Below are 15,713 nucleotides of genomic sequence, written 5' to 3' on the forward strand. Positions count from 1 at the left end.
TGCTCAAGCATATTGTGGAATGAGAGGACCAATCTTGGGTTTGGTTCCTAAATCTTATTGTAATTAGAATGTGAAAATGAAAGTACAGTGTAATTATACAAGTGATTAACCACCTAGCTTATTTCTGGAGGCAAGCGACCTCCTTCTCCTTCTAGCAGAGCTGTTTGTTCTGCTTTAATTCTTGCACATGGGGGATACAACTCAATAATCCAAGAGGGTTAGCAAACCTGGCGCCTCAAGCACGGCTGAACTAGAATTAGAATTTGATTCATTATTGATCCCTGCATTGTATCATGAACCAAAAAGAAGCAACGCTGAACTGCAATTGTCGCTTATTTTGTTGCTTAATGAAACATGAAGAATCCAGGCTAAGTTGCTACAAAAATAGCACCGACACTATTAGCTTATGTTATGATCAATATCCCCTAAATAATATTGAAGCAGATAGGAGGAAGATCCAGCGAGCTCCAAAGAGATAATTCACAACCTTCCTTGCTCAATGAAGAGGGAGAAGAAGACGACCTTGCTGTTGGTGCATGTGGAATCCCAACGACTTCTTGGACCTCCTCTTCGACATATTTTCCCTTTCCATCCCTTTTCTCTTCCTCTTCGTTGTTATTACTGTTGATTCTAAGGTTAGAGGGCAAATCATATCCACAAGTTGCCACTGCTGGCACTCCTGATCTGAGTGCCAGCCTTAAACATTCGGATACCCCATTATAGGCATAAAGAGAAGCCGTGAACTTGCGTTCATGCTTTCATGATCTCTCCTAACATTTGGTGGCTCGTCCCCGTTATGTTCCTGCTCCATTGGCTCCATCATCTCCTGTGCTATGTCAAATGGAGGATGGTAGCAAGATGATTCTAATGCATCATCAAATTGAAAATCAAACAGCCTCATATCAATCTCTTCTTCTCCTCTCCCTTCTTGCTGTCCACTTTGACCATTGCCATCAACATTACTCCAGTTATCATCTACTTCAAATGCGCCATGTGTTCCTATGATCTTCTGTGGTATAACTAGATTCAAAGCAACCACTCATGTGATCACTAGTAGTCATAGTATCAGCAGTGCTATTTGCGGTATCACTATTTTCAACAATGATGAAATCTCCAGGCATTTCGAAGAAGTGATCGAACTGATTTTCTTCCACTTCTCTTGCTTTTTGCTCCTCTTGGTTAACAGGAAAAGCGGTAGTTGGTATCAAGGCATTGTTTCTAGCTTTAAGCCTAAGTAACAGAATGTTGACAATCTTTAGGGGAAGAGCTGGCTTTGAACGAGAAGATGGGGAGCAAGGCCAGAAATTTTTGTTCGAGTATTAGCTCCACGAAGCAAGCAAGCTGCTTCGTCATAAGCTCTTGCGGCTTCCCCAGCTGTATCATAAGTCCCCAACCACACTCTAATCTCTTGAATTGTGTCTTTTATCTCTGCCACCCATCGCCCTGACGGCCGCTGCCGCACCCCAGGGTATCGTTTTCGAGCTCTCCGAACTCCATGGAGTGATTCAGCCTCCTCCATCTTTCGGTCCCAAGCCATGTTTCCATCATTGCTTACCTTTTCTTCCTTCACCTTCGCTTGCCTTTCTCTCCCTCACCATATTCCTGATCCTATGATTCTTCTCTAATTCAAACTCTTCCTGTTTTATTTACAAATAATGTCGAGGTTGCATGTAAGCTTGCTATTTGTGTGTTATGTGCAATGTTTTGAGACGTGTACATAAGAGCGAGGAGATGCTGTCCACTAACATAGTAACATACGAGGTTTGTGAATAGTCAGGAATTATACTGCCTGTAATTACCTCGTTGTTCCATTTTATTTCGGCTCTCACTCTCTCTCCTTTTCTATATATATACATATATATATATATATATATATATATATATATAAAGAGTCAATACCATACTGAGATATCCCTTTCAACAAAGACGAGAATTCAATGCAGAGCAAATGATATGAGATCTTATGAGACCAAGTCAAACCTCGTTCTTAATCAGTTTGCTCGATATTTTGAATTGTTTTTTTTTTTTTTTTTTTTTTTTGCAGTTTCCTTCAACTGGTCTTCCTTGTTACGCGATGATAGTGATGCGAGATTGTTTTGACAACTAATATTATATTAATCTTTCAATTTGTATACACTTTATGCTAAAAGCATATGTGCATATTCTTCATTTTGTTATAAAGCTTTGTTTGATAATGTGATTGAAATTGTGTTTTTTTTAAAAAAAAAAAATTGTTTTAAATTATTTTTTTATTTTGTAAATTATTTTAATATAATGATATTAAAAATATTATTTTAATATATTTCTAAAAAAAAAATACTCTGAACCAAATACATTCACACATACACCGTCAATCTTGCTAACGAGCAGCTGTTTCCCTTTTTAAAAGCCCTCGCAACCCCTTGAATTTACAGTTGATCAGTGTAGCCGGGGGCCCACTCCAGTACTGGGGATGTTAAAGCAGTGTAGCCTGTGTAGGGATGTTTAAATGTACTTGAGATTTTTAATCATTAAATAAAAAATAATGGTAAATTTGTAAATAATTAAATAAAAATTATTGATTTTTTTAGTAAAGTTTTATGAACAATATTGTTAAAATTATGAGTTAAATCATATTTAACATGTGAAATCATTTTAAAAACTTAAAAATTAATAAAATGAAACTATACCGAGTAAAATCAAGTAAAATAAATCGAAATCACGATTTTAAAACTGTTTTTATTATTTCAACTATTCACGACATTTACTCTATTCATCAGTCTCTTTTTTAGTTTTTTTTTTTCAACCGTCCAACAATCAACCACTACCAACAACCCTTTTTTTTTAATTTTTTTTATCATCGATGACATTCTTTTCATCAATTATCGTGAGATCCAGAGTCCAAACAACAACAGCGGTGTCACTCCACCCACCATCGTAAGTTGTTGTATTAATTTCTAGGCAACTATTAATTTCTAGATCAGCTACTTTCTTTAACAGAAGTGAGTTTTTACAAAGACGAAAGCTTGAACTGCGTAGGAAAATTTAGATGAAAGAAACTTTAGGAAGATTAAAGAACAAGAAAGGGAAATGAAAGGAGTAGGGTTTTTTTTTTTTTTTTTTTTTTGCTTTCTTTATAGTAGAGACTCCCAGAATATGATCAGCTACTTTCAGAAATTTTTCTTGGAAATTTTTGGAAAATGTCTAACCTTTTTCAAAATGGGACCAGGAATATAAAGAAAAATCCCCTGATTAGTTGGGATTGGATATGAAAAGGAAGACTGTGCATGGATTGCGTATATCTCATTTGCCGACATGATGCAGCCAGGTGTGACTGACTGTATTCAGTCCACAGGAAAATAGTCTTTACAGATGCAATGCATTTGCCTGGCTTTTGTGATGTTTCTAACCTGCTTAGCATAAGACTCCCAGAAGAATTTGATGTTCATCTAAGGATTATTTGTCATTTTCAAGAACAATCCCACAAGGGACTAAATTAGTGCCTTATTTTTTTATTTTGTTTTGAATCTCGGGACTGAATGTTTTTATATTTTAAAGGTGTATATGAAAAAATTTAAAACAAATTATTTTATTTTTTAAAATTAATTTTTTTTAGTGTTTTTGAATTATTTTAATATGTTGAAATTAAAAATAATTTTTAAAAAATAATTATGTGAGAGAAAAAAAAATTGCATGATGAAGTGACAATTAACTCCCCACTGACATCGAAATCTTGCTAATTTCTTTCCCCTGTTTATTTAATTTTGCTTTGCTTGAGAGCCTTTTTAGACCAACTCAATTTAACTAGCAGCATTTTCGAAAGAGACAAAGTTTTGCCTTCGGTAGCTTTGCCTGTGCTTTGTTTGAATTGATTACAATTTGGTTGGGATGTTGATTGTTAGATAATAAAAATTCATGAAGGAATAATCATATTGTATTTTTAAATTGTTTAAAATATATATAAATTTCTATTTGAATTATATATTTTAAAATACTTAAACTATATATATAAATTTTTTTTATCAAAAATATGTATTTGACAAACTCGGTTATGAACATTCATGATGTTTATTAAAAGAATAAGAGCATGGTTTATTAAATTTTTCAAGTGAATTTTATAAAATTGTATATTTTTTTACACTTTGGTCCTTTAAATTAAAACTTTGCATGAAACTATCCTTGAACTTAGAGTTTGTTTGTAAATGTGATAAATATTATTTTTTAAAATATATTTTAATTAAAAATATATCAAAATAGATAATTACCTTCCAAAAGAGATTGCCCAAGCACGATTTCTTGCTTTCTTCAAATTATTGATTTTTTTAATTATATTTGATTTGGTGATTAGATAATTAAAAGCATGTTTGCTTTTTTCATGCATCAAAAATAAATATATTCATAATGTATTTTTAAATTAAAAATAAAAATACATGATATTAAATACTGCAAAATACTTATTCAATTAAAATTTTTGACAATAAATATATTCATAATGCATCCGCCAAACCAATCACTTTACAGCGAGTCAAACCCATTTCAACACCCTCCAAAGGATACCCCACATGGGCGGCATGCATTGTAGCTTTGACTTTTTCTTTGATCCCTGTAGAATTACTTTTTTTTTCCCCCTCGAGTTCTATAAACCATCCCACCACCCATTGGTCTTCTCTTCCTTGCAAGAGGGCTTTGTCGCCTAAATGTCACTCCAATAGGGATCGTCCATGGCATAGAATGATACTCTGACAGTGTTTGACTTTGACTTCACTTCCTTCTTGTCAGGTGCTCAGTTTTCTACAACTAGAAGCCTTTGCCACATGGGTATCATTCATTTTATAGTTCAAGAAGTTCTTTACAATTTTGTGGATACCAAACGTTTCCAGCTGTGCTAGAAGAATAATTCGTTCAATAATGGTGCGATTTGAATTAATTTAGTGTTTGTTCATGTAATGTGATAGAAACGGAGATAAAATTGTATTTAGTTTTAATATACAAAATAGTGATTGTCTATATATTTTATTTAGTTATGATGAATAAGATTAAATAAAATATGAAAAAAAATTATGATAACAATAATTATTATTTTCATGCTGACTCGAGTCAACATGATTTATAACTTGAGTTTCGACGAGTGACTCAGGTTTTGTTTAGAATTGACTCTCAAGTTAAATTTTAAAATTATGATAATAATTATTTTTATTTTTGTATATTTTAATTAGATAATTTTAAAATTAAGAGTTTTTTATAATGATAGAAACAAAAAATAATAAATATTGTCTATAGAGACTTGTCATTTTTATATTTCTGTTTTGAAAGTACAAAAATTCACTATAAAATTCTTACAAGATATTTATTTTTATGTTTCTATATCTTTAATATCAAAGATTTAAAGATATTTCTATCTTCACTATTTTTATACTTTTTATCCTAGAAAAATGACCAAACGTTACTTAAAAATATATATTTTTTAGAGTGAAAAATAACCTCCTACATGCATTGAAAAAAAAAAGATCCTCTTTTTTTAAAAAATAAACATGTTATCTGACAGCAATTTATCTATGCTTTTGGTTTCTCTTATTTTTCTAGCTTATTGACAAATGGCAAGTAAAATGTAACGGAGGGGAGCAGGACAACAAAAACACTTAAATATTTAGATGAAAAAAATAGTCAGCTGAAACAAGTATTCAGGATGCCTAAGCAAGAACATTGAAAGTACGTGCATGCACAAATACAAGCACGTGCAGACTAGCATGTACAACGCACGTGCATAGAACGTGGTTTTCATGGACACTTTTCTATTGTCCTCCAAATGAAAGAGAAATCAAATATAACATCTTGAAATGGTAGTTGATAACAGAAACCACCATTACTATTCAGTTCAAGAGCCAATACAACGCAAACACAACCGTTCCTCACATTCAAACTCCAGCAGATGATATAAGCGGTCTGTTAAGGCTGTCAATGTCTGCAGAGTACTGAATCGGCATTAGAGCTGGGTCCCGATAGGCGGTGACCAATCTATCAAGAAACTCAGACATTGTAGCATCATTTTGATCTTCCATGTCCTTCTTTATCAACACCTGAAAACACTTATCCAGGTCAAATCTTGGCTGGGAGCAGCAGAAATCATAAGTACAGTTGGGAAAGGGGGATAACAAGATAAAAGCATAAGAATTGATATACCCTTGGGCATGGTGTATTGGAATATCAACATACCTCAGCAGGATAAGCGATAAAAAACGGAAGGAAGCGTTTCCGGCAGTACTCATTAAACAGAAGCGTGAGAACTGGAAGAGGAATAATTAAGGTTGATGCAAGAGGGAGCTTCTTCAGAGTAAAAATTCCCACTGCAATTGCATGCATGAGTACCAGAGAAAATATCATCGAATTGTGAGCGATAGGCCAAAATTTCCCCGCAGTTTCATACTTGGGAGCGTATACATTTATGAACTGCATCATATATTTGCAGTGTCAATTTTTTTCCAACTTGTAAGAATCTAGCACTAACATAAAAATCCTTAGAAATGAGCAATGCAGAAAACAAACTGTGAAAAAGTGTGGCCCCTTCCCAACTTGAAAATCAATAGTCCGGGTAAATAACGTGATGCAAGCACAAAGGAATTAGATTTATGTGTTTTATTTAAATTCTATGATGAAAGGGTATTTTAGTATTCTCCAAGTTTACTGGAAGTTTTATCTCTATCTTAGACTTTATTTATATTTAGTATTTTATTTTATTAAAGTTATTAGGTTTTTCTATTCTATATAGTTATTCCTATATAAAATTTAGCTACATCATTTGGACAATAAGCTTGAAAATATTGATAGAAATACAACTCTTGCCATAAACTGTTGAGTTTTGCAAAATATTGAGCTACAATCATAAATCTATGCATCATTACCAAGTTGAGAATATATCTGATTAGCAGCACTACAAATTTTTGACGCGGAATCAAGGAGCAGATACCCACGAGCAATAGAAGGCCCCATGGAGTTAATGTGCCCAGACATAACTAAGGAGTTTTCTGAATTCCATCGATTAAGTAATAGGTCATTTGTTGCTGGCATTACTTTTTTTTGTGATGTATCATACATTCTTCGGGCTTTGATAAATAATAAGCATGAATGGGACCAAGCAAGGTAATTGGTTTCATCTAGTTTAATAAGACTGATATGAGGTGAGGGATTATCACTAATAGCTCCAACTCGACTTCCATTACTCTCATTATTAGCAGTTTTTGAGTTTTCACCTGAGCTTACTTTTGTCATGTCTCAACTCTACAAGAGACCACTTGACTTTTGCTAAACATTAAAATCCAAGGCAAACTCATCTAAGAATATCTTAAAAAAAACCCAAATATCTTGATCAAACAGTCCCTAAAAACTAGAGTACTTAGAAAATCAAAGCTGACCTTTTTGTCAAACCATATCTCTACAAATTGGCAAAGTAAAAGACATCAATTTTTGTTTAAACCATGGGGCTTTTGTTGATGGGTAAAAGAGCTACCAAAAGCAGGAAAAAGGATGCCATCTGAGGCGCTTATGCCATGCTGACATAAGCATGATATCATTACTAATGTCAGCACAATACTGACTTTTGTTAGTGTTTTAGTTCTTCGATACCACGTTGGTTTTCTTAGATTGAAATAAATGAAAATAGAGAAAGAAGAAGAAAGGATGACGAGAAGAAAAGAGGAAAGAGATAGGAAAGGGAGAGAAAAGGACGAGAAATTAAAAAAAAATTAAAGTGTTTGTCTCACTCTTTTAGACACATATAGAGAGAGAGTATGTGAATAATTATATAAATATCTTAACAAAATGACTTTTGCTAGATGAAGGTTAGGTCATGTGATAGTCCACAGAGTTTAGCAGGTATAATGACTCGATTGTCAAAATTAAAAAAATCAGACACTTAAATGAACAAAATTAAAAATTAGACAATCATTGTAAAACCAGATAAGTTCAAGCACTCAAAATCGTGTTTAATCATTTGCTTTTGATTGCGTGATTCAAACCCTTAAATGCTCATCCATATTAAACAACCTCTCACCCATATACCTAATCAACCCTACAACAATTACCTATTAAAGATTCAACCTAAAATCTCTTAAAACGTTGTTCAAGCTACCTTGCATCAGAATGAAAGAGGAAAATTTACAGACTCATGGTTGCAGCTACCCACACTTCCATTATAATGATTACTTTCCCTATATCTGCTACGAAAAGGAATGAGCTAAGACCACAGTGATTCTTACTGGTCGATACGGCTCCATTCCAAGTTGTAACCTTTGCTGATATATAAAGGAAATACACCTCCTTCAAATTTTCATATTTAACAGAATTGCATTGAGCATGTAAATATGAATATGCATATTGTATTTTTACTAATTCTAAAAACATTTTAGTGTTTCCAAACTGTAACTGTCTTTTACGATGATAAAATTCTGAAACTACATCACAACAAAACAACCTACCTAATATGATACATTTCGAAGGCAAAATAATTCATATTATAAAAGGTATGATAAAAAAAATAAAATAAGAAAAGAAACCTGGTTACGGAAGATGATGTATGCGAGACAGAGATACACCAGAAGGAAGGGCAGAATGACTGGAGCTAGGAAGAAATACGTAATGCCAAGAAGTCCAAAGAAAAGAATCCTCGGAATGTCCTTGTGGTAAGGAATAGATGGAACTTCAATTCCTTCATCCGTACTTTTAGCACAACACTTAGTTGTTAGATGGCAAATTAGAGGGAATATGCGAGCAAGTTCTGATGTAGTGCTCGTCCATCCAGAAGTGACAACATAAGTAATGAAAAATGACGCCTACAAAAAATTAAAATTTGTCACGTTCTTGTTTTGTTATATCTCGCAGTAATTTGTCAATCAGACAATAGCTATCATGAATCTCTTAATCGGCTATTTCAGTCCTCAAAGCGAGAGGCCACTAAATTTTGTTCAGTTATCAGTCGTTGAAGTTGTTTTCACCCCTCCAGTAGACAAAATGCCCTCAGATTATCTCCTTTCACTTCAAAGAAATTCATTTGTATTCTGTTTTTTAGTGTCTTTCCAATATTGAGAAGAGGATTGGAGAGCAATGCGAGATATAATTGATAGAAAGAATGAGTATTCAGCAAACATGTTAGGTTTCTCTGCTTCCAAAAACACACACACTTCTCTCTCGTAACAAATTGAAAATTTTGTAATAAGATTTCAGTAACACACACTCACCTGAGCTGGAACAGCAACAGCCAACTTTGCAGGAATTTTCTTGGGGTCAAGAAAGATGGAAACCTGATAAAATATGGACCCAGAAAATGCAGTGGCGAAGAAGATGTTCCATATTGTGAACCAGAGTACTTTCTTACATGCACTCTTTTCTATCATGCTATGAGAAATGTATCCTTGAATGGAGGAAAGGAACACCATGATTGGGGCCACGGCCTTTAGGAACAACTGAAGAATCAGACTAGGAAGATATCCTGTAATTACTTGACTGACAAATGATCTGCGAGTAAGATCACAAAATTTAGTATCTTGCATCATTGTGGAAGAATAAATCCAGCTATAATGGAGTAATTGTTATGAATCACCTCAATGATATGTGTAAAAGAAGAAAAACAACTTTTCTAATCCCAACCGAAACAACAGTAGAAATAATTCAGCGTGCTCTTTCTATCTGTTAGCACATTTCAGATATGTCCTGTGTCAATTTGGGGAGAGCATGCTTTGAAAAGTAAAAGAGATACATTAGAAACGCCTTGAAATACGCTTTGAGAAACATGGCACAACATTGGACTCTGAAAACCCACTGGAAAAGGTTGCTGCAGTTTATCAAGGAAATACTTTTCTGCCAAAATCACAAAAAAAGTGAACTTACTGCACTGATTATTGATAATCTAGAGCAGCACATGACACCAAATGCCATATCAATCAATTGAAGCATCCAATAAGAGGGTTCAACAATGGCAATAGAAGATCCCTAGAGAAATTACATATGAAAAACTCTGAATTATTCCATTGATACTGTTCAGCATAAATCCTTACTATTCATGATCCTGGCCACCCATTGAAATCTTATCATATAGACATTCATGAAATGGATACTAGAGGCAAGTGCTCCAGGACATACTCTAAAATACCAGTGGCCATTCTTTGCTGACAGTACCAATGGACGACTTCAATTCATAGTAGGAAAAAAGTAGATGGCAAGAGAGAGTGAGAGGTTTTCAAGTAGATGAGGGTTGAATTGTCAAGGATGATATGATGGCAACACTGATAGTACAAAGACTCGAGATCATTACTTACATGTCTAGAATGCTTTTCAGGAATGGAAACCAAACTTCCAGCTGACTCAGGTTAGTGAGACCTTGTACAACTACAACAGGAATAAGGAACAAAACTGTAAGAAGAATACATGCAACTACAACCACAAGCTTAGAAATCCATCTTCGCATGAATGATGATGAAAGAAAAGGCCAATAGACATCATCAGGTGCAGGAGCTTCTTCTGTGAGCCAATGTGTGGGGTTGATTGATTGTTGCAGATGGAAAACAGTGGAAGCACCATACCGCGACTTGAATGACACAAAGGCAGCATGAGTATCCTTTAACAAGAGAAAGAGCGTAAATTAATAGCATGCACCACCACAACACCAAAAAGGTACAAAAAGAAAATCTGAAGAAACTAATCAAAAGGAGTGGATATCAATGGCAAGAATACACATTATGGGTCAGCACAACACCAAAAAAGTATAAAAAGAAAATCTAAAGAAACTAAACAGAAGGCATGGCAATCAATGGCAAGAATACACGTTATGGGCATCAGCTTGATTTTGGAAAACTAGGTTTTCATAGTCATCCTCTACCTGAAGATGATGAGATAATATGAAACATTCCAGTCAGAGTACAATGGCTGCTACCATGAGACTATAAGTACTTCAGAAAAATCAAAGTACTGCAAAGTATCAGGTTGATTAGTGCTTTAGAGCTGTGATGAAAATGAATTCCAAAATAAACCATCCAAAACTGGTTTAAGCAAGTACACAAGCATGTATTTGAGCGCACCGAGACTCTGGACAAAAAAATGGTGCACTGACACAGAATGTTATCTCCTTTGGGGAAGCGGGTTGAAGGAGAGAGGGTAGGGTTGTTATCTTTCTTTGGGGTTGGGTGGGAGATGAAAGGGCAGGGTTGTCATTTGTATTTCTCCATGAGCTCTAAAACTGACAGAAACATTCAAGGACTGATTAATTCAAATATGTGCTTCACAATTTTGACTTGGGTTATTCTTTTGCAATATTACAATTTCACAAAACTTGATCTCCAGCAAATTCTTAACAGGAGAACAAAATTCAACCCAACTTTCTTACTTGTTTTAATCGAGAGAAAAATCATGTTGACCAACAATATCATTCAAGCATGGCAACCTTTTCAAAAAATAAATGGTACTGTAATGCTATAAACATTTTGATTCGTGAATAACACTATTTACCAAGATACATGCAAATGCATTTTACAACTTAAACATTGTTCAATGTTACTAAATTTGATACTGGTGATGCGCACCACATTTTAAAGGATTTCAACACCTTCATGCATATTTGATGGTTATTTTAACTGTTGAATAAGGTATAAATTTGACAATTAAAGAATGTCAGTGGAAGTAAAATAATAGTGAAAGGAGCACCACATACTTCTGCCAATAATGCCTCTGATTGCTTCAATCTCACATTCTGCTCTAAGTCATCTAACCTCTTCCCATAATGATCCAAAAGATCAACCTTATGTCCACACAATCCAACTCGCTTATACTTCTGTTCAGATGGTTCTGATTGCAAGTGAAGAAGCCTCTTGTACAATTTGTTTGCATCTTTCTGAACCCCAAGGGAAAAAAAGAGGAAATAAATGCAAAGTAATTTAAAGGGAGCTTAGATATATAGAAAAAGGGAAAGAGAAAAACATTGGTGACAATGGTGAGGGAAGAAAAAGACATTACTTACAATGAGGCTCTGAACTTTGCTAGTTCGACGAAGAACTGTATGTGAAAGATATGTGGTAGGGTGATACTCTGTAAAGAAGCTCTCAACACTGTCACTGACATTGCTTCCAACTGAGACAGGGATATTGCGAACTAAAATGGTGAACTGATGTGGCTGAGGTTTGGCTGAATAAAAATATGCAATCCTTTTTGAAGAAATATAGTTATATTCCTACAGAATCAAATACCCGTCAGCAGCTGTTTATGTATCAAGAAATAACTTATTAATACATTTTATCAGTTCATCATGAGAGAATTATAACCAACACCCTGCTAAATAATTAACAGTCTCCTGTCCATACGAACAATGTGTGTAGATCCACACCAAAATATAAATCTGATTTATCCCCTGATCAATGAAAATGGAAAACTTACATTCACAGTCCTAGGCAAAAGGATTTGAAGGTGGTCAAATTCTGCTAAAATAAGGATTCACAATAAGATATAACCGCATAAAATGGAACTTACATAATACAGTAGATAGCATATGAAAATAGTGACAGCATATACAGCAGAGAAGTGAATCCATAACCTGCAAAAATGGCCAAAATGCGTGAGTTTCTCTACACAGTACACACAAACTTGCATAATAAAGTAGATAGAAGATGAAAAAAATGACAACATATACAGCAGAGAAGTGAATCCATAACCTGCTAAAAAATTGCCAAAATGCGTGACTTCCTCTACACAGTACACTATCCTTACCATAAGAATATTACACTGCCTAATATCCTGGATGTGTTACAAAGTTAATTCATTTCCAGGCCCTCACCAAAGCATAAATATGTGAATGTTTAATGTGAAATCGAGTTGTCCTACTCGGATTTGCTTCAAATTAACTGTGTGTATGAGTTATGTAATAAGTGGATTCTTAATTCTAGATGAAAACTATTTTCCATAATGAATGGAAGCCCAAATGAGCTAACACCATTCAGACAAATGAGTAGCATTTTCTAGGCAAATCGGTCATTTGGATGGAAACCCTTATTCTTTTTGGGTTCGGATTGACACCTCTCCTATACAAAACTATTAATAGACCCATTATGTCACCTTCCATCCAATTCTCCGTTAAAAACTCACTTGGTATTCATGGGTGATGTAATCAACAACACCTAAAACAAATATGCTTCTGAGCTTCATCAATAAAGCAGATAAAAAAAAAGAAAAAGATCTAGAGCTAAAAGCATTAGAAAGAGTTTCAAATTAGCATTCTAATCATCAAAGCCATTGTAATATTGCTGAAAAAAATCAACCAAGTCATGCAACTGAATATAATTGCAAGCAACCTTATCTGCATGATGAAGGACAATTTCCAGAATTATGGGTTCAGACAAAGGTTTTTTTTTTTTTTTTTTTGATAAGGGTTCAGACAAAGGTTGCTGCTGCATATGTTCAAAATGAGAAATGAAGTTTATAATTGAGTTTTACATCTCAAGGCTAAAATAAAAGTGGATAATCGAGTGAGAACTGCAGGAATCAAAAGAAGCAGCAGTTAAAGCAAATATAACTTCAGAAGCAATTTAAGCCTCAAGAAATTAAGACTATTCACATGGATACTTTTAGCATGTTAGAACTTCTTAAATAAATTGACTGCACATGTTAAAGCCAGATTTGCAGATCATACTTACAACTTTGAGCCACTATTTACATTTGAAATGGTAAACGCATCCAGTGAGCTAGTATACAAATCAGCAAAATCAATTTGGTCAAGCTCAGTCCCCGAACAGTTCACTGGGAGAAGAATAAGTATTCCTATTATCCCAGCGAATGAAAACACTTTCAAACTGCAGTATTCAGATAAAGCAAGAAAAATAAGGCTTTGTTTAATGGCAGATTAAAAAGCTTCCTTGAATATGACTAGAATTACCAGAAAGTTATCATTCGCATATACACCACAGCATCCAAGCCTGAAGAAGATAACATTTCCTCTTCAGATAGCTTCCATGCCTTTGACAACCAACCAGCAGATGGTAATAGCCTTTCAAGATTGAAACGGCTTCCCTGTTTAGAACTCCCTTCCGCGAGCAAGCGCGGTGCAAAAACTTCATAATAACTTGGTTGTTTCTTCAATATAGAATACAGTACCAGGAATATAACACATAGAGCAGAGTTTATCCCCACAGATGTTAGAATAGCCGAGACGAGCATTTCAGCAGACCAATCTCAAAACCTCGAGAAAGACGAACGAACTTCTACACCGCAGCAAGAACAGGGACAAATATTTAACACCCTAAGAAAATTGCACTCTAATTACAATTAAGACATGATAATCACTTTGTTACTTCAAATTAATCATGGATTAATATGACTTAATTACACTGCTCCTCTCACTCCCGGTTGAAGCTACCATCGATTAAAAATAAAATAAATCTAGTGCAAAGCTTGATTAATTTTGATTACTTTCATAAAGTTGATCGAGAAGTAAAAAAAATGATGCCACGGAAAAGAAACCTACATAAGAAAATCGAAAGCAAAAAAAAATATCAACGGAGAAAATCCACACCTCGTGCTGTTTGGATTCTGCTGCAGCAGCTGCTGCTTGTAAGAGAAGCAAAATGTTCTTCTGAGTAAAGAATTCAAAAACAAATCTAACGTGAGGTGCAATCGTAAGTTCGTAACGGTAGTGTAGAGACTTGCAGCAGTAGAATCTGGTACTGTTCTGGAGAGATCGTTGTGAGCAGCTAAACCGTGTATACTGAGATTGCTTATTTGAGTTTGTTGAGCTTGATTAATTGCCAGTAATACCCCTGCTGGTATCATGTTCATTGCTTGTCAAGGCGGCCAGTAAAACGCAAATGACGGGTGATCGAGGCGTTTGTTTGGTGGTGGGAGACAGGGATGATTTGGGGATTTACTGAGGGAATGGGAGGAACGGCTGGTAGTCAACTTTGAGTGTCGACACTAACTAGTAAGTAGCAACTACTATTCCCAGTCGACACTCCTTTGAGTGTCGTCATCTAGGGACCACGTGTTTCCTTCGTTCTCTCTTTATAAACTATAAAGCATAGCTTGAGCGGTGCTTCCATAGATAAACGAAAAAAAACAATAAACCTCCGCCTTGCTCTGTGAAAGGTAAAAAAGAGGTTTTGCACTTTTGCCCTCTGAATGGCTTTTTTAAATTACAAAAAAACAACAATATGCCCTCATGTCGTTCGAGACTTGATTTGAATAAAGAAAATAAGTATATACTTAGCTAAGGTTGCATTCAGTATTCCTTGATTTTTTTATGAAAATGTAAAATTAAAATAACAATAATTAAAATAAAAAAGTTGCTAAATATGGATGGCATGTCATTGAATTTGCAAAAAAAGTATTTTGGTCATTGAACTTTAAAAATCACACAAATTATACAATTTCATTACCTCAATACTTTTTCAATTTAATTTTGGTACAAAAATTTATTTTTATTATTTTTTAGTTCCTAATTGAGAAATGAAAGAGAAATCGTCGGATTCTGATGGTAAAGAAAGAAGAGTGTCGTTGACACCAATTTAGGCTACCAAAACAGATAATATTTGTATCAAACGATTCTATTTGATGAGATGAATTCATATTAGATGTTTTTTTTTACCTTTAAAGCTCATAAAAAAGATTTGGGCTAGGGTTGATTTTTTTGATTCAAGTTGATTTTTTATTTTTAAATGTTTATTTAGGTTTATTGATGTCATAGATAGGTTTATCATGATTCTTACAAT

General features: G+C 34.3%; 2 protein-coding genes across 4 annotated transcripts; both read right to left on the reverse strand.

The window, feature by feature from the left end:
• Window positions 1-201: 201 nt before the first annotated feature.
• On the reverse strand, window positions 202-1,537 carry LOC18102638 (ethylene-responsive transcription factor ERF013). The gene is made up of 4 exons (XM_024610706.1): window positions 1,273-1,537; window positions 714-1,020; window positions 488-630; window positions 202-281 (listed from the first exon to the last, which is right to left on the reverse strand). The coding sequence occupies exons 1-4, from the start codon at window positions 1,535-1,537 to the stop codon at window positions 202-204; spliced, it is 795 nt and encodes a 264-aa protein (XP_024466474.1).
• Window positions 1,538-5,603: 4,066 nt separating this feature from the next.
• LOC7481557 (CSC1-like protein At1g69450) lies at window positions 5,604-14,904 on the reverse strand. Of its 3 annotated transcripts, none has more exons than XM_024611116.2 (11): window positions 14,522-14,904; window positions 13,886-14,207; window positions 13,647-13,802; window positions 12,487-12,550; window positions 11,981-12,190; window positions 11,675-11,854; window positions 10,287-10,585; window positions 9,210-9,486; window positions 8,529-8,804; window positions 6,193-6,426; window positions 5,604-6,056 (listed from the first exon to the last, which is right to left on the reverse strand). In XM_024611116.2, exons 2-11 carry the CDS (start codon window positions 14,164-14,166, stop codon window positions 5,895-5,897), a joined length of 2,139 nt encoding a protein of 712 aa, XP_024466884.1. In that variant the 5' UTR covers window positions 14,167-14,207; window positions 14,522-14,904; the 3' UTR covers window positions 5,604-5,894. The 3 variants fall into 3 exon arrangements, with proteins under 3 accessions (XP_024466884.1, XP_024466882.1, XP_024466883.1); XM_024611114.2 differs by having other exon boundaries at window positions 13,886-14,210; XM_024611115.2 differs by having other exon boundaries at window positions 13,886-14,248.
• Between the last annotated feature and the right edge of the window lie 809 nt (window positions 14,905-15,713).

The sequence above is a fragment of the Populus trichocarpa genome, chromosome 10 (genome assembly GCF_000002775.5).
Source record: "Populus trichocarpa isolate Nisqually-1 chromosome 10, P.trichocarpa_v4.1, whole genome shotgun sequence".
In the NCBI taxonomy this organism is placed as follows: domain Eukaryota; kingdom Viridiplantae; phylum Streptophyta; class Magnoliopsida; order Malpighiales; family Salicaceae; genus Populus; species Populus trichocarpa.

Bases quoted from the DNA above. Each gene is read 5' to 3' on its own strand.
- LOC18102638 (XM_024610706.1), bottom strand. From the start codon at position 1,537: ATGGCTTGGGACCGAAAGATGGAGGAGGCTGAATCACTCCATGGAGTT. The intron at 631-713 runs GTATCCGAATGT...CTCTAACCTTAG, and splicing joins CTCTTTATGCCTATAATGGG to AATCAACAGTAATAACAACG. The intron at 282-487 runs GTTGTGAATTAT...GATACAATGCAG, and splicing joins CTCTTCATTGAGCAAGGAAG to GGATCAATAATGAATCAAAT.
- LOC7481557 (XM_024611116.2), bottom strand. From the start codon at position 14,166: ATGCTCGTCTCGGCTATTCTAACATCTGTGGGGATAAACTCTGCTCTA. The intron at 11,855-11,980 runs GTAAGTAATGTC...CTTGGGGTTCAG, and splicing joins GCAAAGTTCAGAGCCTCATT to AAAGATGCAAACAAATTGTA. The intron at 10,586-11,674 runs GTATGTGGTGCT...CTCTTGTTAAAG, and splicing joins CAGAGGCATTATTGGCAGAA to GATACTCATGCTGCCTTTGT.